General features: G+C 43.4%; 1 protein-coding gene across 1 annotated transcript in view; it reads right to left on the reverse strand.

Annotated features, from left to right (window-relative positions):
* Window positions 1-187: 187 nt before the first annotated feature.
* The window catches only part of LOC119651949 (lysoplasmalogenase-like protein TMEM86A), a 39,296-nt gene continuing 11,986 nt past the window's right edge, over window positions 188-27,497 (reverse strand). The window contains exons 2-5 of the mRNA XM_038055803.1: window positions 11,304-11,473; window positions 11,029-11,219; window positions 1,056-1,285; window positions 188-516 (exon numbers count right to left, since the gene is read on the reverse strand). Of these exons, the coding sequence (XP_037911731.1) occupies window positions 352-516; window positions 1,056-1,285; window positions 11,029-11,219; window positions 11,304-11,473 (756 nt within the window). The 3' untranslated portion in view covers window positions 188-351. The remainder of the gene's footprint in view (window positions 517-1,055; window positions 1,286-11,028; window positions 11,220-11,303; window positions 11,474-27,497) is intronic.

Here is a 27,497-nt window from a genome sequence, read left to right on the forward strand (position 1 = left end):
TTTACCTTATGCGGCAACCATGAAAAAAATTATCAAGCTTTATAGCATCGAAGACACCAACCAAAGAGTTGAGTTTTCCAGGCTTAAAACACACCATACTTAAAGCAATGCTCATAAGTCTTCGTACAGATCACAAAATGATGTAAATGAAATCATTTCCATCGATTGATTAAATAAAACAAACAAATCAATTAAAACGTTCCTAAAATTTTCTTTATTCATTCTTAACATCTATTTGAACACGTTATATTATAATGCAGTTTTCTGTTCTGGAAGTACTTTACACTGAGAATATTATTTGGCCTAACTTTTTTTCGTTAATTCTTAAGACTCATTTTCTACTTTCTATGTTTAATCGGTAAGTCTAGAACTTTTGGCTACGAATCGACCATCAGACTCAGTGTTTTCTGGTGGTTGAGCATCACAAATTAGCATTTTAGCATCTTGACCGGGTGATGGCAGCGTACTTAGAGTAATACCAAGCTGAGCTATATAGTACGTTATCATAATATAATACTGTAATTAGAAAGAAAAAATTAAGGTGATTAGAAGATTTGATGCCAAACCAGTTTAAACGGCAAATAGCATATATATATGTATGTGTATATGCACAATATTATTAAAATAAATAATCAAACCTAAAAATTTGAATCTTTTCCTTTTTACTTTACTAAAAAAAATTCGAGTTGGAAATATGCATATTGCACAGGACACGCAATCTAGGCAGCCTGCCAAGAAGACTACAAGGATTTCAGTCTTATTCTTGGAAGAAGAACAAGACATGGCTTCATGTGTTCCTTATGTAAAGTACTTCAATGCATGTTTTTCACAAAACTTTAAAAAAATGATGAAAGGATTGGAGCGTGCACTGGTGTAAATGCGTTATAGGCGAAGGGAGAGAACTTTGAAGGGACAATATCGAATTTGATGAATAATCTTGTATTCTATATTTTTTTAATAAATTCTGGAAACATTTTGATCAGCAGCAAAAGATGAAATCTGAAGTTACTTAAGTTACTTCACAAATAAAAAAATATTGACAAAAAGATACTTACACCTGAATTTGGAATGGTCACATAAAATTTATTGAACGCAATTATGCTGTCTGATATAACGAATAGAACACTACCAATGCCGCAAAGAATCCTAGTTAATAATAGTGAGCGTTCGTCTATTTTTCTAATTCGAGCTAATGCCCTCCATGACATCGTCGACAGTGCTAGTGCATAGATGGGAAGACCATACAGTGAAATTTGGTCCAGATGTTTGAGAAGAACTCCAGTCACTGCAAAGAAAGAGAATAATTAATTAATGATTAAAATATAGAAACATCGATACAGGCAAGAGCCGTATGATCACAAAGTACGGGGAATTTATAAATAAAATAAGTTGATAAGTCTGCGTTATCGCTCGAAGACAGAACCTGTTTTACGAATCTTGTAATACAGTAGAAAGTCTGGTAGCGAGATGGCTGTGCTATTTGGAAAGCAAATCTCCATGAACTTTTGAAGCAGAGTCGAAATTTTTCCAAAGATTTCACATTCAAGGGTAGGTTAGTTAGCGACGCAAATACCCTCTTATCAGGACAACGGACTGTCAGGAATAAGGACACTATGGGCCCAAATTCAGGGTAATTATTGTACCGAATGTGCAATTGGCGAGGGTTTGTTATTACTAAGTTCAGCAACTGCCTGACCGACTCATCTCTGAACTGTGTAGCTGCGCATGCAAAAAAACTTCCAGCACCATGCCGGCATCAAGAGAGACGACTAGCTTAAACCTAAATAGTTAGGTGAGTGTAATTTTTGTCAAATACAGGCTGTTAGCTTATTGTACGTCTTACTGAAATCCTTTATAGAACCCCATTGTTTTCAGATATTTCTGTCGAGGACAGTGATCGATTATAAGATGTATCAAAATCCTCATTTTGACTTTACTCAATTTCGGTGTGCAGTTGTAAATCATATGAAAAATTTTAACCGTCGACAGCTCGGAAATTCCGGCGCCGTCAAGAAAAAGAGACGAGGTTCGTAATCAACATCTTACACTTTCTTTTTTTTAATTTTCTGATAGCACCTCGTTGCGCCTGCCTTTGTTGGCAGACACCCCTTGAAAAAAATTAGTTAAGATTTCGAAGCTGCTGAAAACCAAAAATGAACGTTTCGAAACTTGAGACCACAACAATAAAATGAGATCACCCCTATAATACTACATGCCCACAGTACTATCCGTCAACGCAAACTATCCCAAAGGAATCCTTCTTTAGTGAAGAGATACAACTTTACAAAAAGGATTCCCCCCAAAGCCCACGCATCTGAGGCAGAAGAAACAACGATTGAGGATCTGATCCATTTTCTGGGATTCTCGAGTCCATGCGCGATGAACCATTTTTTTTTTAATTTTCCAATTTTAACCCCGCGTTGCAGCAACCCAATCGGCCGAACCAAAATCAAATGATCGAGAAAAACCTCCATGTGCTGGCTCTAGGGAATGCATAGTCAGTTCTGACTTGCTGATCGTGATGCAAGATATATTTTATATTTAGTCGTCAAACCCGACTCTACTCGGAGACTCATCTGAAATGGCTTCGATCTCTGAAAGTGAATGTCTCAGGAGAATTTCTGTTTCCTGTACTTTCAGCCCGACTGTTAGCGGTACCCCTAGTTACGTCCAAGCGGACAAGAGGCCTTCGGGTCTCAAACATGGAGTTGCTTTTCAACTCGGGTGCCGTACTCCTTAGTTCGGTAGAGATTTAAGTAGGCCTCGCATCCACCAGTATGAATGCTGACCCATGCTCTCAGTATTGATTGGTATCGTTGTCCTTGTCACAGCGGGGCTCTGATTACACAGTTAATCCGTGTTTTAACAAGGCCGTGACGTTATGTCTAAGCAATGGGATTTTAAAAAAGCGCCACAGAAACCCCCAACTAAACATCTAGAAAAAATCCTGTCCTGTCTTTCGTCAATTCTAAAATAAATCCAAAATTAATCATGTCTAGATTCTAATGGTGCGAAATTATGTCCAGAAGACCGCTGCTGTGGATGTAAACAAATTAAAAAATGCCATTCGCGCAGTAGTGAATGATGGGGTCTCTGTAAGAAATGCCACGAAGGAGTTTGGCGTTGGCTGAATGTCATTAAGCCGTCACTGTGACGCTGCTGATCCTGGAAATGTAACAATCGTTTCATCAGCATTGACGTCGGTGATTTTTGAAATAATGAAATATAACGATTTTAAAGAAATTAAACAATTTCAAAATTTGTAAAAAGAAAATAATTTTTAATATATTTCAGATATTCAATTCAAGATCAGGAACGAGCGTTGGTTGATTACATTTTGCATGCATCTGATATTTATTTCGGACTATCACCAAAGGAAATTCGAAAATTAGCCTCCAAGTATCCGAGACAACTGAATTTGGACTTACCAAATTCTTGGACAGAGCAAGAAATTGCCGGAGAAGATTGGTTTTCCAATTTTTTTAACCGGCACCATAATTTTTCCATACATAAAATCCAAGCTATGAATCTTTCCCAAGCCTCCGCTTTTAATAGAGTGACCGTCATTGAATTTTTCCCAAATCTATCCTTCACGATCCATCTACAATATGGACGAAACTGGTCTTACCACCATACAGACTCCCTATAGAATTATAAACCGCAAAGGTTTTACCTCGGAGTCGAACCTGATCAACGATGACATTCCTCTCTCCCAGGTTCTCCGATCCATTCGATCGTTTCCAAAAGGGGGTGAAAGAAAGGTCATAAAAAATGCAGAAAGACCGCAATTCTGACTGATTTCACCGAAATGAATGCACCGGTGGAAGAGGAAGCAAAAAAGTCCAAGAAAACCAAGAAGAATGTAAGGAAGGAGCCTTTCGCAAATCAGCCGGTTCGCAAACAACGTGGACGCCCAAAAAAAGTTGTCTGCAACATATCTGATATTGACTAAAACATTTTTTGTTAAAAAAAAAACGTTTGTAACTGTCAGTCATGATGACTGAAGCACCTACTTCTCAATCATTTTTTTCTTTCCATTTTGATTTCATTACCATTGTAAAATTCTAATAAAATTTATAAAGTCATTGCAACATGCTAGATTTGGGTATAACAATTAATTAAATACAGTGTCACGAATTACCCCGACCTCTGTCATGATTTGCACCGGTTTCGGGGTAATTCGTGACATGAGACACGGTCTGATAGTTGATGTTCTATCTTGGATAAATATCATAGAAAAGACACAAACATTTTTCGTTTAAAATAGAGTAGTGGAAATGGAGAAGGATACCTTCCACGAGACAGTAGAACGAACCCTCGAAGCCTGTTACAGATATGATATCAAAATCATACTTGGGGATCTTAATAGCCAAGTAGGGAAGGAGCCCGTATTCAGGCGATACGCTAGCTCCCATAGCTTACACCAAAATACAAATGATAACGGATTACCCTGCACCAGTGTCACACGAAATGGTTGTTGAAAGCACCTGGTTTGCGCAGAAAGCGGTCCACAAACATACATGGGCCCCTCCAAATGGGACCAATTTCAACCAAATCGACCACGTGTTGATCGAACGCCGCCACCTCTCAGCCTTGATGAATGTCAGAACATATAGGGGGGCCAATATAGACTGGGATCACTATCTTGTAGGCATGGTGCTCCAAGCTCGAATAACAACACCACCCAGAATCCCCTCTGACAATCAGGTGAGAGTTAACAATGAAGCCATCCCCAACGCAACCCTCCGCGACACCTATAAGAGGGAAATGGATGCCACAATAACTGCAGTCAACAGAGTTTCTGGAGATGAATCATCAACAAATGATCTTCACAATCACCTGAAGAACGTTATCATTGATCCGGCCACAAACATACTTGGCCCCAGCCGCAAAAGGATTCGGAACGGCTGGTTTGACGATGAATGTAAGCCAGCAACGGAACGGAAGAATGCTGCATACCGAGTAATGTTGCATTCTCAAAGAACGCGAGCACGCGCAGAGACCTATCACGAACTCCGTCGAGCGAAGAAGCGACTTCACAGACGGAAAAAGGAAGCCTGGGAGAACCGACAAGTCTGTGAACTAGAAAAGTACAGGGAGTAACCGCACCACGTTGTTTCAGCAAAACCATGCCATCTGTATCTCCGAAACCTGGCTAGACGATGCCATATTATACTCCGAGCTCCCCGAAGGGTACTCCACTTTCCGCTGTGACAGGGACCTAGCCTTCCAATTCCTTCCAACAACCTCTCCCATTCTTCCCTCCCACTTTCTTCCTTTATGTATACTTGCTCTGCCCTGAATTTCAATACCACCAAAAACTCCTTGGGCCGCACTCTCGATCTCTTCCTTTCCAACCTCCCCGAGCGCCAGCTCTCTTTATTTCCTGGCACATCCCCGTATGTAAAAACCAACGCTCACCATCCCGCGGTTGAATTTGAAGCGGAGCTCCCTCGTTCAAAACCCAAAACCAAGCGTAAACCCACTAAGTTCAACTTCCACAAAGCCAATTTTGACGGTCTGAGCTCAGCCTTAGCGTCTTTCAACTGGATACATATATTAAGTAATTCATCGTGTGACCAAGCTCTTAACACCTTCGACAATATCCTCTCTGATCTCCTCTCCTGTTATGTCCCTTCTTCCCCTCCCTGCCTACGTTCGTACCCAACTTGGTTCACAACGGAACTTCATATTAACATTCGCTTGAAATATACACTGCGGAAGAAGTTTCGGGCTTCTAAAAATGACGCCGTCCTTGTTCACTTTAAGGCTATACGTTCTACTGTGAAGTCAATGGTCAGAAAAGCGCGTAAAAGGTACCTATTGAGCGTCGAAGCCGCCCTTGCCCGCGGTAACTTAAAACCCTTTTGGTCTCACGCTTGCAACTCTCGTAATCGAACTCAATCTGCCTCTTCTTCTATCAGCTTCGCTGACTCCACTGCCAACTCCCCACAACAATCCTGCGACCTTCTCTGCACCTACTTCTCTTCAGTGTTTTCTCCCTCGAGCCCTTCACCCTCTACACCTTTCATAACCACAGACTCCTCCGAATCACTAGCCATTCCTCTCCTTACGCCTTCCTTGGTTGAGTTCCTCATTGGTAACCTTGACCCCAATGTCGGACCTGGCCCCGATGGGCTTCCTAACTGTAGAAAAAACATTTCCCTCCCCCTGTGTATAATCTAAAGTCTAGACGAATGCTACTTTCCCCGTCTCTGGAAAGAGGCCCTCAGCATTCCTATCCTCAAGAGCGGAGACCCTTCCCTTGCTGTGAACTACCGCCTCATTTCTCTTCTCTCCTCTTGCTCCAAAATCCTAGAAAGATACGTCAACGACTGGTTGACCGCGCACTTCGGTCACATCATTGTCAAAGAGCAGCATGGTGTCGTGAAACATAGATCAACGGCTTCAAATCTTCTGGTCTTTACCAACTTTGTTGCTAAACGCTAGAATTCACGTACATGGTGAGGTACATGCTGTTTATACTGACTTCTCCAAAGCCTTTGACACCGTCGACCATAACATTCTCCTCGCTAAACTTTCTTCGCTAGACTTCCCTCCCTCAATCATCTCCTGGCTTTCCTCCTATCTCTCATACCGTTCCTGCAAAGTTTCTTTTCATGGTCACTCATCTGGTTCCTTCTCTCCTTCCTCTGGTGTTTCCCAAGGGTCTACACTTGGCCCCATACTCTTCCTGTTTTTTATCAATGACCTCGCCTCCATTCTCACCTATCCGTATTTGCTTTACGCAGACGACCTTAAATTGTTTGCCTCTGTTTCGTCTCCATTGGACTGTGCTCTCTTACAATCCAACCTTGATAATTTAGTCCGCTGGTGTTCAGTCAACAAGCTAACACTGAATGTCAACAAATGCCACTGGATGCGCTATTCCCTTCCGCAATTCCCCCTACCGCATCCGTGACGGCCGCGCTCTTGAAGCTGTACAACGCAAATTCACCCGGTCCCCTCTTTTATAAAAAGAACCTTCCACGGGTTGATTATCCGTCACGACTCCGCACCCTCAATCTCCCCTCCCTACAGCAACGCCGTATCTTCCTTGATATGTGTACTCTTTTCAAACTCTGCAATGGTCTGATGGACTGCTCCGCCAACTCGGATATTACTTTCCATATCGTCTCGTCTCATAACACACGTAATGCGGACATATTTTATGTACCCTTCGCCGAGCTCGAGATTTACTTTCACTCTCCGATCCCGAGGTTTTGCCGGCCCTACAATGCCCTACAGCTTGGTTCTTTTGACTCTATGTCCCTCTCTAGCTTTAAGCGCAAAATATGCCATTTACTTGCTCCTCCCTCTGAGAACAATATGTAATAAGAAATTTGCTTTCTGTGTATTGTCCTCATCAAATAAATAAATAAATAAATAAGTTTTACCAAAAAGTCAGCAGGATGAAGTCTTATACACCTCGATGCTCATCCTGCCGAAACAAAGAGGCAAATCTGATTTCCGACAGAATTGCATATTGGGGCGATGGATTGAGTACTTTGATGAGCTACTGAACAACCAGAACATCGGCGAGTTGGAAGTCCTGCCAACTGAAGACGACGGACAAATACCGCCACCACCAAGTTTAGGAGAAACAGTCCGTGCAATTCATCGGCTAAAAAATCATAAGTCGCCAGGAGCCGATGGAATTATAGCCGAATTGGTTAAATATGGAGGCGACCAGTTACACCAAGTGGTTCATAAACTTGTGCTCAAGGTATGGGACGGCGAAGCAATGTCTGACGATTGGCAACGAGGCATTATCTGTCTCATACATAAAAAGGGAGATATCACACAGTGCAGCAATTATAGAAGAATCACGTTGCTGAGTACCATCTATAAGATATTCTCCGCTATTTTGCTAGGCCGGATAGCCCCATACGCCCAGAACATCATTCGCCTATTCCAAAGAGGCTTCACTCCAGGCAAATCAGCAACAGATCAGATTTTGTCTCTGCGGCAAGCGATGGAAAAACTGTTGTTGCTCCAGTTGCACCATCTATTCATCTACTTTAAAGTCGTCTATGATAGCATAGCCCGGGTAAAACTGTACACGGCCATGAGAGAATTCGGTCTCTCGACGAAACTAATAAGACTGACTAAACTGACCCTCACCAATGTGCGAGGCCAGATGAAAGCAACAGGATCACTCTCAAGACCATTCGACATCAACAATGGTCTACGACAATTGCCCCATCATGCGTTCTCTTTAACCTGGCCCTCAAGAAAGTCATCCGTGATGCTGAGGTAATTGCAAGAGGTACGATCCTCTTTAAGTCCACACAACTACTGGCCTATGCTGACGATATCGACATCATGGGAAGAACCACCCGAGACGTACAAACTGCCTTCATCCAGATCGAGCGGGCGGTAATTCGCACGAAATCTTGGGCTGCACATCAATGGAAGCAAGACAAAGTATATGGTGGCAACGTTAGCACCGAAAACGAACCAACCAACAACATCAAACTGCACTGGTCAAACAGGAAGAATAAGGATAGGAGAATACAACTTTGAGACCGTTGATAATTTCTCCTATCTAGGTTCCAAAATCACAACCAATAACAGCTACTATGATGAAATCCGCACACGGTTGTTGTCAGCGAACAGAGCCTATTTCAGCTTACAAAAACTGTTCCGCTCGAAACGTCTCACCATAGGGTCAAAGCCCTCACTCTACAAGACAATGATCTTGCCAGTCCTCATGTATTCCTCGGAGACTTGGGGACTTAGCAAGAAGAATTGTGAACTCTTGGCCGCGTTCAAAACAAGAATCCTCTGAAGAATTTTTGACACCCTACATGAGAATGGACGATTCCGTAGCCTACATAACGGCGAAATCTATGAGCGATACCATGACCGTCAGGTTGTGGATAAAATCCGGCTCAATAAGTTACGGTGGGCGGGTCACTTAATCCGTATGCATGAGGATGATCCCACCCGGAAAGTCTATAAGGGCAATATCTATGGTAGGAAAAGAAGATCAGGCAGACCATATCTGAGATGGAGCGATGGCGGAGGTCAGGACGACAGACAGCTTTTTGGGATATTGAATTGATGGACCTCGGCGCAAAACCGGGATGTCTGGAGTTCCTTATTAAGGCAGGCCTAGACCGGATACCGGTTCTTGCGTCGTTGATGATGATGATGTGGAAGCTAGTCCATTCCAGTTCCCAACTTCGTATTGGTGTGTTGGTTTCTCAATTGTGCTCCCGGCAAGGCTCCACGTGTATTCGACCTTTTTTCGAATTTTGGGTTACATGCGTCTTCTGCTGGAACAAGTATAGCCTAAATCTCATTTTTATTCCACCCTATACCACCACGGGTCTTGACAGCTGGAGGCTGAAAAATTGTGCCGTCCAAACTTTTTGGAATTGTCTCTCCTTGCCGTTATGTGAATGACATCAGAGGGGCTGAAATGTTCTTAGTTAACTTTGCCAAACTCAGGTAGTCATTTGACCATCCCGCAATTTATTAATTTATTTTAAGTACCCACTACTTGGGAAGCAACTTACTTCCTTCTTTGTAGTGGACGGACTCCTCTTTTTTGGGTTAAACGGCCAAGATTTCCAAAAAAAGAAATAGTTGACTGACGGTTTCGTCCAGGGCAGAGGCAACTCATCAGACGCTGCCTCATCTCTGCCCTGGGAGCAGTGTGACCAAAAATAATGACAGATGGTGGTCCGGTCCGTCACCAAGTGGATGCGGACTCAGGACTCCCATCATCCTCAACGGAAAATTCACTTCGGCTTGATTTAGGTTTGAACTTATGACGGATTTCACTTGATACCATTACGTGTTGGCGATTTTATATAAATGAAGCGATTACCAGAGAAAGAGGTGAGGCAGCGTCTAATGAGTTGCATCTGTCCTCGACGAAACCGTCAGTACTTTTTCTTTTATTTCAAGTTATTAATGACAAGCAAAAAAGCCGTAGAACCTTTCCACCATGTTCCAAGCTTCTGAGACCTATTACGACCTACTTCTCACGCTCAAATTAAAAGACTCAAGTGGCAGAAGAGGACGCTAACATTGAGAAGGGGCAACAGTTGTATTGCTAGATGTCCACTGCGCTGCACTATCTCAAGAAGCCGACGAAGCGGTCGCCTTTGAACTGCGTGATATGAAAGAAAACTGCGTAATATGGGCGAAGTACTTTACCCCAGCATCCGGTGACAACTTTTAGGGATGTCGAATTGGTGAACCTCAGCGTGAAATCGGGATGTCTGGAGTCCTTTATTAAGGCAGGCCTAGACCGGATACCAATTGTTGCGCCGTTGATGACGATGATCCAGTGACCCTTATCAAACGATTTTGGTGTCCACTTTCTTACAAAGGGTAACAAAACACATCCTGATTAAAGGAGAGCTACATATACCCATTTTAATGTTGGCCTCTGGTTTAACCCAAAGTAGAAAAGGCTCAATTTCACACTCCGCACTCTTCACAGCAGAAGTGAGCTATGTTTCGAATATAGACATCGAAAGTCGGCAATATTCCTCACAAAAGAAAATACCATTGGACTTGCCTCCAATTCTAAAATAGGCGCAATACGATCTGCTTTCAAACGATCAATAAATTAGAAACTCAAAAAACCCCTGGATCATTAATCAATTTTGTTGATTATAAAAAATAATTGAATTAAAATTTATAATTAGTCGAACCATAGACGTTCGATCGTTTTGCTATGATTAGATAAAACTTTCGACAGTCTGCAAACAGCTAATAAACGAACTACATTTTCTTAACATTTTGGTAACCTCGTGGAATAAAATTCCTCAGATTATAGTATTTTGCCATTTTATGATGCATAAAAGCTGCCTACCTACTGGAATTTGAATTTTAAAACTGAGAGCACCAGAACCGAATCGAAAACAACATATAACACTATTGATAAGCCAAACGGACTTGGATCGAAATCACGTTAATAAGGCCCCTAGTGGACTCTACTGAATTGATGGAAAGCTGATAACGTATCTGAAAATGTCTAATCATAAAACTATTTTAATAAATACTCACGTGCCGCCGCGCAAACATATAGCAAGACTCCGATCCACCACATGAACGGCTGCCATCCAAAGGCCCAAATATAGCAAAGTTGTGCGAGAAGAAATCCTCCAACTCCGAATTCGAATAAATCAAAATCGAGAAGTGCATCCCCAATGCAGGAGAAAAACAACCCTAAGAGTATCTTACGAGGATATGTGTTTCTGAAAGGAGGAAACCAAGCAAAAAATATCTTCAGCATGAACTCCTAAGTGGCCTTATAATATCTTCAGATGCACTTCACTTACAGTTTGATATGCTGGAAGCCAAAAAACAAGACGTACAACTGCAACGACACAATTGGGGCGCATTTGCACACTGCAGTCCACCATAGTCCTGATTTCGTGAACTGCACCAGAACGGAGTATACCACGATGGATGCCGCAAATGGAATCAGACGATGCCAGCTCTGTTTCACCTGTTGGTAATCAGAAAATCGATTTTTACGTTTCATCTTAGACAAACCGTTGGTGGTAAGGCTTTATGGGAACTAAAGTGAAAATAATGAGATTTAATTTTTGCCTCCATCCCGGCCAGTACGAGAGAGTACAAAGTGCCATGAAATTGGTGATTAGTGCGGCTAAAATTATAATTATTTTGTGGTGGTGGAATTATCAGCTTGAATCGGCTGGTCAGGGTGGAAGGCCGACTTAGTGTTTATAAATACCTTGGGGTGATAGTGGAAATTACAAGAAATGGTACGATTTTGATCAAACTTGGGGATATCATGCTTCGTACTATAGTAGAGTAAATTTAAGGGGGGTTTCTACTCAATTTCCCAAAAGATAATAATATACTGTTATCAACTTAGTTTGAGTAGATATCGATATGGGGAGTATTTTGAGGCCTGAGTACAGAAGCAGCTTCATGATTTGTTTTCAGATTTTTCGATTGGATAGTTTCTGAGAATGGGGCGGTTAAAGAAACCATCACTTTTACCCCACACTCCTCGCCTTTCTGACAAATGTCAAAATGAATACTGGCTTCGAGAAGTATTATCGAGAGCTCTCTTTTGATACCCAACATGAGTATATATTCGGTGAAAAAAATGTTTAGACCTCCTTTTGGCATATATGAGGATCCCCCCCCCTCCTTAAACTTAACGAAGAAAGATGTAACTTACTAAATATGTGGGCGTTCACCGTTCTTACCTTCTCACCAAATTGTGTTAGTCGATTTAACCATTTCTGCGAAAAGTGCCTGTGAAAGACAGGCAGACAGTGACCCGACTTCATGGTAATGTTTTAATGTTCAATCGGTATGCAAGAAGAAGAAAAGGTTTACTCTCTAACCCCCCTTAAAAAATTATGTCACCCCAAATTGAGGCTATTCTCATGTCGAAATGGCAGGGTTTACCTTTGAACTCCATCCCCCAGGCGGAAGTGAGTATGAATGGAAAAGAGGGAAATCTTCTCTTTCGGAACCCGTTGATAAATTACAGAAGACACCTCTCCTTAAATAGTAATGGCGCTTCAAATCGAGGGTATTTTAACATCATCATGGTAAAGTTTGATTTTTCCGCGCCACTCCACTGAAAGAGGAGATAAAGAGGGTACGTAGAAGGAAGAATAAGGTTTCCCTTCCTAACATCGTCACAGAATTATGGCGGTCATCATCCGTGAAAAGGGTATCGCGCCTCGAAAAGGGGCTATTTCTATAACATTGATAAGATTATTGGTAAACTAAGAACATGAAGGAGCTGAGATCCCTGGTTGGTGGCGGCTTCAGCTTCCACACAGCGTACACTATACAACAATCCAGTAGTGTTAAGGCTCGACCTAATATCAGGTACAGGGTTGCTGGGAGTGTCATATTCTTCTCCAATACCAGCTCAGCGGAACGAGCAGCAAATTCCTCGCGATTGGCTGTTCGGAGGAAAATGAGTGGCAGGACTTGCGGCTGATCGTCTTGGATCATTATAACGGCCTTCAGCGTCATGTACCATTTTTTACCTATCCCATTAGACTGCGGGTGGCACGCGATTGATCATATTTAAAGCCGAGGATCTTGACTCCAAGAAACGGGAGGAATTGGACTCTTCTCTATAGTCGGCAATTGTAGCTGCCGACACATCAAAGTGTGAAATCCGCTTTCCATGGACGACCTAAATATATGATTGTGCAGAAATATCTTCCCTTCAATTCACCACGTGAGCCTATCAATGATTGTAAGGCAATGCCTAAACCCGTGCAAGTATCGTAAAGAACCAATCGAATCGAGACGGATTGTCTGGAAGCGCTTGATGGACCGAGAGAACACGCCTACCTCTCTCCTCAGATGTTTAGTAATTGGCACTTCTGGCATGCGATAAACTGTCTGGTCTAAGCATTAATGCCCTTGTTCATGAACGGCCTGAAATACTTTGCGGTTATTAACCGATTCGTTGTCCGAATGCCTGGGCGCGCCAGATCATGAATGGCGTAAAATATTTCCTTATGGAAATCGGGCGGAATTTCTGGCTCTGACCCTTTGCTTGAAGTCTCGCAATATGTACTGTGAGACTGTGAATCAAAAATAGGAAACTCCCTGAATGGTGAAAGACAGCACCTGCGACGATGCCTAAGGCAATGAATGAATGATGAATACGACTAAGTGTGCATTTTACTGAGGAAATGCCAGAAGTGTGGCTTCCACCAGCTATTGCCTGGTGGTCTCAAACGTCTGGACAGTCTCTGGGGATCATGCAACCAGCCAAGAGTTTTCCAAACAAGTAGGCGTTAAGATTCGGCTGATACTACACCTTACGCAAGAAACGACGGTAGAAGTTTAACATGCCCAAGAATCTTCTTAGATTCTTAAGTGCTTTCGGAAGCGGGAAGCTCGAACTCGCTTGCATCTAGACTGGATGCGGTTCGATACCTGCAGAAATTGTCAAATTGTCGAGGAATATCACTTGCAGTTGTAAGAATTTCCTTTTATCAACAATGAGTACTAAACCGGCCTGAAGGAAACGAATCAGAGGAGGACGCGACTAAAATGTCAGCCAAATATACGAAACAAAAGTGGAGGTTTCGTAGTACAGAGTGGATAAATCAATGAAAGATTTGCGCTGCATTGCATAGTCCAAAAGTCATTCTAGTTAACTTGACAGGTGGAAATTCCCGTTGCCGTTTCCAAAATGTCTTCGGGAGCTATAGAGATTTGATGATCTGTCTTCACAAAATCCAAAGTCGAGAAAATAAGGCAGTTTTGAACAGAGTGCATAAAATCTTGAATGGGTGGAATGGAGTACCGATCTGGAATCGCCTGGGCTTTTAAGAAGTCTGTAATTGCCACAAGATCTCCAGTAGGGTTTAGGATCCGAAGTTGCGAAGGCCAACAACTGTTTGAAGGTCTGCAAATACTCTGCTTAAGATCTACGAATTTCTGCACGAATACGTGGGTCGGAAACGTCTTCAAAAATAATAGAAAGAGTATTGGGGGTGCTGCAGATGACCTAAGGAGGGTTGTAGGTCCAATGAGGGATATATTATGCAGGTCAGCTAGGAAATCTACTCCTAAGATAAGAGTGCTGATATCCGCGATAATGAAGCGTCAAGAAAACGCAAGCCGGAGCCATGCAGATCGACGAGAAATTTGCTGTCGCAAGTCTAATGACAATAGTTTTAGATTATGACCCCGGGATACCAGAAGAACCAAGACTTCAACAACAGTAGCACCGACTCAAAGGATCGTAATTGTAGGACGACCGGGTGCCCGTCATCAAAGCTTCCGGCAAGTCTAGCTTTTTGCCAAGAAAATATGAGGGTTTTTATATTTCGTGGCTTTTCGAGAACCAACGTCACTAGCATACCCCAGTACTTGCTTACTAGCACCCGATCACTCTTTTCGGGAGGCGGATGTAAACGGTGATTTAGTCTAATTTCCCGAACGCAAAGCATCGACTGCCGCTGTCAATTTAGAAGCGGTCGCTGTTGGCGTTGCCCCTGTCTACTGCAGTTGAACCATCTAGGTTAACGTATCACGATACACCTAGCGAGCAACAAGTCGCGCATGGATTCGTCTGCGGTTCGAATTCTCTACCGAAATCTCGGCAGCTCGGTGCGTATTTTGTCACCACTCAACTGCTTCATTTCGATGGCTTAGCACCCGGTCACCGAGCATTAACTCCGTCAGTAAGTGATTGAATTTAACAGGTGCTCTATGAGCTGCTCCCTTAGCCTCTTGCGTTGATTTCCTAACTGATCTGCATAACAGATCCCTCATTAGTCCTACAACCTTCCTTAGGTCATCTACAATACGCCAAACACCCTTTCTATTGCTTTCCAAGATGGGTCCGACCGATGTATTCGCGCAGAAACTGGTAATTCTTAAGCAGGGTAGCAATTGTTGGCCTCCCTTAACTTCCTTAATGAGAGAAACCAGAAACCTGACTACGGCCGACCTGTCGAAGGCACTGTTACCTAAGTTACAAAGAAGACGGGACTACAAGCTTCCCTGTCAGAACTTTCTTCTCCGCCTCTTCCAGGAAAAACGGAAGAAAGGGAAGCTGTTGATGTGGACGCAGCTGGTCTAAATCCGGTATGTAGAACCAGATCCATGCAGGCCGGCCACCTTGACATCTGGGAGGGTTCCCATCCGAGGACAACGGAAGGCAATACGAAAGAAGGTGAAGTTTCTTGTGAATGAGGACATGAGTGTTACTACAGGACAAAGTGTGGCGATATCCAGAGAAATCGAATCCAAGAAAGTGGAACTTTAGACAAAAGGCGAGGACAAGCTGGTAACCCCGGTGAGATTCACACTGAACGCAGCAGACTTTTCAGTTAGCTGTGGTTTTCATATTAAACTACACTTATGTATACAAACATAAGAATTACTCAAATTAACCTGCAGCATGGCAAAGTTTCTTCCTACCTACTGCTGGCAAGGCTGGCAAAGTTGCAGGACTGTCGTTATACATTTCTGGTTCAAGACCCATGGGCTCATTTTGACAAAGTCTGTGGTATTGGATTAGTAAAGGAGACAAGGATCTTTTTCGATGAGAGATCCTTGATACCGAGAACCTGCCTTCTGATGTCAAAATTGTTAGACGCAACCATGCTGAGACAACTCTGTTCCCAGGACCTTTTTGCGGTCGACTTAAAATAAGGAGACACGTCATATTTGTGTCCTCCGTCGATGCAAGAATTAAGGGATCTGGTAGTGTATGCAGATTCAAGTAGCCTTAAACTCTTTATAGGTTCTGACGCACATATTTGTTAGGGCAGTAGCAAATGCAACCCTAGAGGAGAGAAGCTGATCTTATCACTTCAGGTAGTCTGATAACCACAGACGTAAGATGCGCCCCTATATTTGTGGGGCCAAGAAGAAGTGAATAGCCTAACAATTTGCACTTGTTGTTAGAGTTGATTAGAGACTAGCGAGTGCTAGATGAAGTCTCATTGTCAAATCATCGTTACTTAGAATTTAGTCTGACTATTGCAGGCGAACAGCTTGCAATACAAAGACGGAATCCTAGGAAAACGAAACGAATTGGATATAATTCAATGAACTTTTTGGCGAAAAAGTGGAGCTCCCTAGGCGACTAAGGACTCCTTTGGCGATAGAAGACCAAGTGGAACCAATGAATCCCACACTTCTAGAGTGCTTTGAAGATGTTTAAACTATTTCTCGAGGCCAACGACGCAAAACGGTTCTATGGTGGAACAGAGAACTGAAAAGACTCAGGAAATCAACCAGACGACTTCTAAATCGTGCTTGCAAAAGCAATAAGGATGAAGACTGGTTAAACTTCCGGAACTCATAGCTTGAATATAAGAGGCTCGTAAAACGTTCGAAACGAAAATCCTTTAGAGCATCCTGTGAGGAACTGGAAGGTAAAGGGAGACTTCCAGGCTGTGCAGAGTCTCTAATAAGGATGGGTCGGCCAAGTTGGTCCCTCTTAGAAAACCGGATGATACTTTCACGAACTCCAGAGTTGAATCTATACAGATTCTCTTGGAAGTACACCACCCGGGAGAGCAGGTTTCAGAAGTGCTAAGAAAAGAATTGGCAGTTTCAGCAAACCGTTCAACACGAAGTTGTTGAAAGGGGAATTGGCACATTGTGAGAGCGGTTGTTACCAATGAAAAGGCGAGAACTTTTATACTATCACTTTAATAATCGTTGGCACAACAATCTAATTGTACCAAAACCTGGAAGTGTGTTAAAGCACTTCATTCAAGAGCACAATGGTGGACTACAGGATTACATCAAATTGGTAGAGAAAAAATCCGGACCCCTTCTAAAAATTATATGATCCCTCCCGAATTGCAAAATCAATCTAATTTTATTGAAGCATCTATGTCCTTCCTTCTCCCGCTACGCTCACTCGTTGAGCCTGCCAGTAGCTGCCAGTTCGTCGTTGAATAGAAGATTGTGAAATATATTGCATTTTATCACAGCATGAATCTAAGGAAAAACTTCGAATACATTGACCTTTCCATTGTTTAAGGTACACTGTACTTGTTAGACCAGTGGAAATTTTTACTAGCAACTCTGACGGAAGGTTTGATCACAACCAATTCGCGTACATACTTGCCTTCTACGAAAACTACTGAGTCGTGACACGTTTAAGGGCTCTGATTTATAAAATTCTTCCAACAAGGACCAGCTCTGCTGTATTTCGAACTTCATTTGCCAGAATCCAAAGCCTACCCCACAAACCAGAAGAAACCATTTTTCCAAGCATTTCTATACCATGTTAAATGGTTCGTGGAAAATCCAGGTCCTGGATGAAAACTATACTGGATGCTCGACCTTATTTTATTCATCATGATCAAAATGAATGGTACAACAACCGGTATCCGGTCTAAACCTGCCTTAGTAAGAAACTCCAGATATCCCGGTATTGCGCCGAGTTCCACCAAGTAAATATCCCTAAAAGGTGTCTGTGTTCCTGGCCTACACCATCGCTCCATCTCAGGTAAGGTCTACTACGTCTTCTTTTTCTACCATATATATTGCAAAATGCTCAACTTATGACGAGGACTGCTTTTGTTAGTCTTCCAAACAGAAGATCAAGCAGACTTGACAAAAAGTGGAAAGGAGATCCAAAATTTTGTTGACAGCTGGAAATAGATATTTTATTTGAAAACGTGAATAACAAAGGGGCCCGATTTTCTTTTTATCCCTACGGCCCTATCTAATGCTATGTATTATAAATATCAATATGTCCAGTGTCCTAAACAACAGACCAACATTTAAAGAGACCTTAGTCACCAACATTTTGGACAAGCATACCAAATATTAAAAGATAACCTGAGAAAAAGAGCTGATCTAGCTCGAGAAAAAATCTAAAAACTTCAACCGGCTCAATTTCTCAGGTGAACCTTAAAATAGACCAAACAACATCTGGACCAGCAACTGAAAGTTTAATTTAAAAATCAACACACTCCACACTATTTGTTGCTTTCAACATTTTCCTACAAGATTTGTTTACTTTAAAATAGATATTGACGTAGATTCGACATTTCATTTACGTATTCAATAATTGTACATTGTGGGTTCCTATCCACGATAATATAAACAAAAATCTTCTGAACAAACATGAAGATTGGATCTCAGCAAAGTGAAGCCATCGTGCCAAGGAAAGTTCATTTTGTAAGTGAACTTTGAATGTTTTTAACAATTTTTTAATAAACAATGATTCCCTTTTCAATGCATTGTTACCATAAATCGTTAAAGATTTTCGCCGTATTAACAAGATTAAGATTGGTCGTATCAGTTGGTACTGTGGCATGACCTCAATGAGCTCAATGACTATAGGAATAAAAGCCTTGAGTGACAACCATGTCAACAAGCATCTTGAAAGAGCTAGGAATTCTGTATTTTTCTCAGTTTGCAATTAATGGCTAATGAAAATTTATATAAAAATATTATTCAGATTCCTTCTTTATTATTGAAGCTATCTGATCTGGAATATTTTTTGATCCCAATAAAAGCCCACGGAATCGCGGCGCCTGTGGGGAGAATTTTCAGAGCAGCTAGAACGTAAAAAAATTATCCAGGAAAACAACAAACATAATAAGGACGCTGTTTATTTCGAGAAATTATTAATCAATATTGACACTATTATTTATTATGCGGTAAACATGTGAGTGAAGCAGCGCAAGGTGAAAATAAATATTGCATTCCACACCAAAAGCTACTAGAAAAGTTCGCGTGAAATCTCATTATTATCCTTCCAGCGAATAATTTTTTTCAGGACATTAGATTATGCTTTTCTTAAGAATTGGGGGGTCCGGTTCGGCATCAAGTGGACGCGCACTTAGGACTCCCCAATTCTTAAAAAAGTGTCTAGCTCCGGCCAAGCTTTGGTCCGAACTATTGGCGGATTAACGTTGAATATAATTCGCACCATTTTCGTGTTTTGCGAATTATAAAAGAGAGCATTTATCATAACATCTGCGAGCGCTTCGAGTACTTGATCAAGAAATCGGGTAGTTTACACCAGATTCTTACGGAAACGCCGGAAGATTACTCTACCGCCAAACAAATCCTTGTGGTGAACCATAACAAGTTCTTCACATATACTCTCGCCTCTGAGAAGACGACCAACCTCATTCTCCGAGGTCTAGATGTGACGTTCTCCCCTTCTCCCCACGTCAACGAATTGAAGGCTCAGGGAGTCTCCACCACCCTGACTGCTAAACCCTTTGCCACAACCTGGCCAAAAACCAATAACATCAACCTCAACTTGTGGTTGCTCATGTTTGACGCGACTTTCAGTGTGGAGCAGTTGCATGACGTAAAAGGAATACAGCACATCATCGTCCGCTTTGAGCAGATCAGAAACAAGCAAGTACTGCAATATAAAAATTGCCAGCACATCGGGAAAGCGGCAACCAACTGCCACCTCGCAGTTCCTCACAGCTGCCTCCCGCCCCGCTGGTCGCCCAATCATAAATCAAGCCTTCACCCATCCGTCAGTGTCCTTCGCAAACGCCGCACGAAGCGGACCCTCTCCCCATACACTCATCCGCTGGAAGCAACCCACGACCGCGAATTCCAATCTACACTTCCTCTCCTATGTGAAACTAAGTGGACCTACAGATACAATCCTTTCTTTCAACCTCTTCCGGACTGACCGACCACAGGCCAACCCTCAAGGCCGCAGCACCTGCGGTGGAACGTCCTTATCTCCGACAAATTCCTAGTTACATAAACTCACCCGCCTCCCAACACCTTCAAATCAATTAAACCCCTCCTAATCTCCTTCGAATCCCAATCAACCCACCGCCCTCCCGGAAAACAATGGTCCCTGATTATCGGTGGAGACCTCAACGCCAACTCCACCGTTTCCTCACAACTTCACATCCCATCATCAACCTAGCCCAATTCAGCCAGGCCCTTCCAACCTTCAACAGAACACACTACCATTCCTACCTAGACTACTTCCTGATTAGCAGTAACCTAACTGTTTTCCCAACCCAAGCACCTTTCCCTTCCTCGAAGCAGTCCTCGGCATCAGCGAACATGATGCCATAATCCTCCGCATCAAACTACCAGACAGAGTCGTTCGGTCCACCCCACCTTCAGTTCCCGACTTCCAGCGCGCCAACTGGAAACACATCAACCAGGCAATCAGAACTAAACTTCAGGCTCCCCTACTCCCATCCAATAGTGTAGTTCCCAAAGACACATTGATCAAACAGCAATTCGGCCAACAACGGTCTACGACAAAGAGATGCCCTACCATGCGTCCTCTTTAACCTCGAGAAAGTCATCCGTGATGCTGAGGTAAATTCAAGAGGTACGATCCTGTTTAAGTCCACCCAACTACTGGCCTATGCTAACGATATCCACATTATGGGAAGAACGACCCAAGACGTACAGACTGCCTTCATCCAGATCGAGCAGGCGGCGATTAATGCGAGATCTTGGGCCGCACATCAATAAATAATAATAATAATCGTTGGCGCAACAATCCATGTTGGATCAGGGCCTTGAAGTGTGTTAGAGCACTTCATTCAAGACCGAGACAATGTGGTCAGCATTGCGCTCGCCCGAGATTATTACCCTGATTTGACTCAGGTACTCATTCACACCTGAGTCGACTGGTATCCGACGTCAAACCACGATACAAATTCCACTGCCACCAGGCAAGACAAAATATATGGTGGCAACGTCAGCACCGAAAACCAATCAACCAACTTCATCAAACCGCACTAATCAAACGAGAAGAATAAAGTTAGGAGACCACTAACTTTGAGACAGTTGATAATTTCTCCTATCTAGGGTCGAAAATCACAACCGATAGCAGCCATGACGATGAAATCCGCGCACGGTTGTTCGCAGCAAACATAGCCTATCTCAGCTTACAAAAACTGTTCCGCTCGAAACGTCTCACCATAGGATCAAAGCTCTTACTATACAAGACCTGTATTCCTCGGAGACTTGGGTTCTTAGCAAGAAGAATTGCGAACTCTTGGCCGCTTTCGAGAGAAGAATCCTCCGAAGAATTTTTAGCCCCCTACATGAAGATGGACGATTCCGTAGCCTTCATAACGACGAAATCTATGAGCGATACCATGACCGTCTGGTTGTGGACAAAATCCGGCTCACAGGTTGCGATGGGTGGGTCACTTAATCCGTATGGATGAGAATGATTCAGTCCGGAAAGTCAATAAGGTCAATATCCCTGGTAGAAAAAAAAGACGAGGCAGACCCTGCCTGAGATGAAGCGATGGCATAGGTCAGGACGCCTGATAATTTTTAGGGATATCGAATGGGTAAACCTCGGTGCAGAACCGGGGTGTCTGGAGTTCCTTATTAAGACAGGCCTAGACCGGATACCGGTTGTTGCACCGTTGATGATGATGATAACATTGATCAGTATGTGTATGAGGTGGGGTTGATGAACAGTCTCTCAGCAGTAAAACTATTGCTTCATTGTACTCAACGTCCTCGTCTAACGAAATATCCCGATTTGTCTACAAATACATATCTCCCAGGATTTCTGTTATTGGGTGAGAAGCTGCCCGCTTCAACTAGAGTTATCAGCATCGAAAACTTGATGTCTAATGCGCCAATAGACAGAACCCTCATTGGAAGTTTTCTGTGGATTCCGCTCGCTCGTTACAAAATAGTATAGAATCTTTTGCCTCACCTTAATCCACCATACTACGTATGGATGAATATCTTCCTAATGAACATGTATCCACATTACTACCTGAGGCATAAATCCCAATATCGAAGCAAAGGCCGATCGGCTTCTTTCAGCTTTGGTGCTTTCTCGCGAATGTGTCGCTCAGTTAGTTTCGTCAGACATTTCAACGCGAGTTAAGCAGGTTGTCCAAAGTTCTTTGCATTTCTAAGACGTTGGTGTGAACACTTCCCTAATCTTCTGCCAAGAGGTAGCTCAGAGCAAGACATGCTAGAGAAATATTTTCTGGAAGTCTCAGGTTCTCTACACCCTCCTTTAGCACCGCTGGATAGATTGTCAAACTCTTTGAAACCCTTAAAGGATAGTATAGCAGCTCCTTCTTTTTCATCTGCACCCAAGGCTCACATAGTTGAAAGGTTTCCAGTAACCGATAATTCTCTCCTTCCCAACACGTTTCTCTTAATTTAATCTTTTATTGCACTCGATTCAGGTTATCACAATCCTTTATCACTACTCTTAACACTCTCATCTAGTAGGCCAATTTCAAAGTTGAATTTTTACATTAAATTTAAAAGGTAATTTTTTAGTTTGTCTCCTCTGGCCGGCGGACGAGACTAGAATGTCCTGAGACTGTGAACAAAAATGTCTTCGTGACATTTGTCCCCCAGTCTTATGTCAGGTCGTCAGCTGTTCTCTGCGGCCATTGAATGCCGCGGCGAAGGCGAATCCGTAAATGCGCCCAGGTTCCAGCCTCCGATTCGTCGCCACATTACTCCGCCCCTAGCTGAAACCGGGCGGTTTCAGCGAAGCAACCCGTTCACTTACCGCCGCCAATAGGGGTCACCAGGCGAATTTGATGCTTCGCGGGTTTTTTTTCGAAACGACCGCCGACTCGTCGAAGGCCCCTAGCCTCCACAAGGAGGGGCGTCCACCCTAATGAAGACCTGTTTACACGTTTCAAGATCCCTGGGGATGTTGACCTCCGACGTTGAGTGTCGGGACGATGGAGTTGGGCCCATCCTCGAAACTGTGTCCCTGAACAGACGCAGCATTCCCGAGTCACCAAGGCCGAGGAGGACACGGACCACGACCACGACGGATTGTTGCATACCATTAGGGCGACCTTCAGCGTCCGGTGCAACATTCCACCATACTATTGGACTGCGGATGGTATGCAGTAGTTCTATGCCGTTTAAAGCCGCAAAAAGCGTAGATTCGAATTGCACTCCCCAGTCCGTGATGATTACGGCTGGAACACCAAAGAAAGAATCCACTCTCGACAGAGGGCCTCGGCCTCGGATTGCACCGTAATGTCAGACAGACGCCTCAGGCGCTTAAATCTGTCGATGATTGTAAGGCAGTACTTAAATCCGTGCGTGTCTCGCAAAGGACCAATGATTTCGAGATGTATGATGTGGAAGCGCTTGGATGATCTAGGGAATACACCTACTTCCTTTCGAACGTACTTATTGTCCTTGCATGTCCTTCACGCGTTGCACTGTCTGGCCCAAAAGTTCACGTCCTTGTTTATGGACGGCCAGAAATATTTATCAGTGACTAACCGGTTCAACGTGCTGATGCCTGGGTGCGCAAGATCGTGTATTGCGTGAAATACTTCCTTGTGAAAATCAGCTATAATAAATGGCCTGGGTCCCTTATCTGAGGTCTCGCAGAGTAAATAAGAGTTTGAGTAGAAAATAAAAAATTCCTTGAATTTGTATTTGGAGTTTACCTTCAGGCTCTGAAGCTTTGCGACCTCTTATTGTGCTTCGGCCATTGCCGTATAATCGACCGCAGCAGGGATTGTGACAAAGCGTCCGCAATAACATTGTCTTTCCCAGACAAGTGCCGAAGTTGACGGGGGGATGCTTTGTCGGGATTTTGTCTAAGCGCGAAAATAAGGGGAAGCATCAACAAGCTGTTGTTTAGCCGACTCAAACACATGGACGGCCTCAGCAGACCACGCAACCTCGCGAGAGTCATAAGTTTTGCGGCCAGGCAAGTAGTTGTTCAGGATCGCTTGGTGATGAGCGGCCTTGGGTAAGAAACGACAACAGAAGTTTAACCTGTCCAAGAACCTTCGCGATCCTTCACCGTAGTTGGTAGTGGAAAGCTCTTTATCACCTCAACCTTGGCTGGGTTAGATTGAATACCGTCAGAGGTTACTAAGTGGCCGAGAAATTTTACCTGCCTCTCTCAACGTTTAGGACAAGTCCGGCCTCAAGAAAACGTTGAAAAATGCACTCGAGATGTTCTAAACGCTCAGATTCTGAAGAGAAAGTGACCAAAACATAATGCTTGTAGACGAAACAAAAGTTCAAGTTTCGTAAGATAGAGTGGATGAGCCTTTGAAAAGTCTCCGCAGCGTTGCACACGCCGAAAGTCATCCTAGTGAACTGGAAAATTCCGAAAGGTGTAGAGATAGCCGTCTTCGGAATGTCTGCTGGAGCGACAGGGATTAGGTGATACGCCTTGGACGGTCGTAAAAACACGGCAGTTCGTAAGTGAGTGCACAAAATCATGGATGAGTGAAATGAGATATCGATCTGGAACTGTCTCAGCATTCAAAGACCTATAATCTCTACATGGTCGTCATTCACCCCTTGGCTTAGAGCCAAATGAAGTGGAGAGGGCCAACAGCTATTGAACGGTCTGCAGATACCCTTTTCCATCAAGTCTTCAGACTCTTTCTTCACAGCACCAAGCTTCTGAAGTTAAAGTGCGTCCACAGATTAGGGAGCCGGTAGTATTGATGTGGTCGGCAAAATCCTCGAAAATTATCAAAAGAGTATCATCTTGGCAGGTAGAAATTTTCCCTGACGTATGTAATGAGGGTGCGGGATCTATCAAAGCCTTGTTCTGCAGGTTCACAAGCAGCCTACAGTGACACAAAAAGTGTTCGCCTAATATGGGAATGTTAATGTCCGCCAGAATGAAACGAGACAAAAACGTTCGGCGCAGTCCGAGACTCACGCCCACCTACCCACAGCCATAGGTGTGGATGGGAGAAGAGCACGCAGCCGCCAGTCGTAAATTTTGCGGAAATAGGGTTTTCTAACGGGGTACATGAAAGTCCTGGGGGTTTAACATGAGTACCTGCCGTGAAGGCATAATCCCACGTTCCTCTTCGGACACGCATTGAGTTTGGAATTACAATCAGAGCCACGCCATGCAAGCACAGCGGTCCTGATTTATACTGAGTGCAGGCTCAGTATTCATACCAGTGGATGCGAGGCCTATCTAACACCTCTGCCGCAACTAAGGGGTACGGCACCCGAGTTATACAGCGCAACTCCACGCTCGAGCTCCGAGGAGCTCTGCACGCGATGTAGATATAACCACAACCACCATGAAACTCCCACTAGGGGGCCAACCGCAAATAACCGGACCGAGAACACATCCTCCAGAAATTCTCCTGGAGCATATGCTCTCAGAGGGCCATCGCGGTTCCCATGGTACCAGATAACCTCCGGTGAGGCTTCGTGACAGAGCCACTTCAGATGAGTCCCTTGCAGACTCGGGTCTGATCGCCCTCCTCGAGTACGTGGGGACGGAACTCCCCAACGGGTTCGAACGGGGTACAGGGAGAACCGACACATCAGCGCCCGTGTCGACCAAGAAGCAATGTCTGCTTAGGGGATTGAAGATTGTAAGGCGACGGTGCGCGCTGCGCTTCGAGTAGCCGTCACCTGGGTGCCTCAGTGAGCCTAGTCTTTAGTTGCGCTAAACGTGCATTCGGTGGTATATTTAGTTGCCTGAACTCCGTATTTCCAATGATACCAACAAATCGTCGAGACCAATGAGGGTCCCGGCGTGCGACTACCCGAATGCCAATTTCTACCTCTCGGCCAGTGTCCTCCTCCACAGAGCCTTATCTCTTCACGGAAAGATTTCTTCTGTTTCCGATCTAACGCTTTCCCTGGTTCGTGGTGTCCATCCTGCACAAACCGATTCCAAGAACTAGTATCGAGCTCTAGGTTATAACAGGAAGGGTTTATTACATATTCCCTTCGCCAGTGCAAGCCCCTATACGGAGGCTTGAATCCCCCCCCCCTAATGCTAAGCAACTAGCATTGCTTTCTAATCCTTTAGATTTGTTTGTAAACAGACTTTACAGGCAAATGGTTAGATTCAGACAATAATCCCTGAATTGGAACGGATTTGGCCATGCCATAGAATACCAGACAATTTTCCTAGTACCAGACATGAAATCCAATTTATCTAGTGCTAAATCAACCCAAATCACACTACTAAGTCCCCCCTGCAATCAAATTTTTTTCAATCTTATCTACGAATTCATCGAAGCGTCTGATTGCAAATTTAATTGCTACCATTTCCATAATCCACGCACCGAAATGCCACCGTCACAAAACGGACGAACTGAAATTTTATTCATTTTCCGTGATAATCGGCTTGGGCTGCCAGTCATTCTCGTTGGGCACTGCCCACAATATCCATGCACGTTTCCAGCGCCATAATTGTCGCTCACATGTTATCTAAACGCGAAGCTTCGAGGACTGCACATTATGGCTATTGTTATAAAATGGAATTAGACCACTTCGCCATTGAAATGCTATTATTAACGTGTTATGGACGATAAGCAGCTCAATTGGATAACTACAAGCGCGCAACCATGTACGGCGCGTAATCATGTATGAATGCAATAATCAACCGTTGGACCGTAATCACCTGGCTTTGATCATAATCAATCCGTTCGGATGCACTTTTTGCTAAATAATAGTGCACAATAGCATGCAAATCTTAATTGGTGTGCAGCATCATCCGGTCGGTTTAGTGGGGAGTTTGGTCAGGAAAATTGGGAAAAGCCTCGTATAGTTTCTATTAGTCCTTAGTTAAATGACTTAATTGTCTAAGGACTTTCATGACCAGCACTACAAGATAGAATGCAGAAGATGGCCAGATCAGAAACCTTTTCTAGATTGCTCTAAAATTAAAACAATCTTTGCAAAGCAAATGGTGGAAAGTACTTTGCAAAACATGACAAATATTTATGAGATGTATCTGAAAATTAACACACCCCCGTGAACTCTGAACATGCAAAGTGGTATGTCTGCAGTCCGAACCTGCGAGTAGTTGAGAAGTTTAGAACCAGTATAGGTTGTAAATTCGTGGTTTCCGCAATATCAAGAATTTTCGAAAATTCTATGTTCATCCCCCTCGGAAGGTGTTCCACGATCTTGCAAGGATTCAGTATGCTTTTGTTGGCGTTGTTGTTCATTTTTGCATTTGAATGCAGCACATTACATTCCGACCTAGTCACTGCATTTTTCTCAGAAGAAAGGTAATAAGAAACATACGACCCTTATCTCAAAAACTCGCCTAGAAAACTTCT

This window comes from Hermetia illucens, chromosome 3 (genome assembly GCF_905115235.1).
Source record: "Hermetia illucens chromosome 3, iHerIll2.2.curated.20191125, whole genome shotgun sequence".
In the NCBI taxonomy this organism is placed as follows: Eukaryota; Metazoa; Arthropoda; class Insecta; order Diptera; family Stratiomyidae; genus Hermetia; species Hermetia illucens.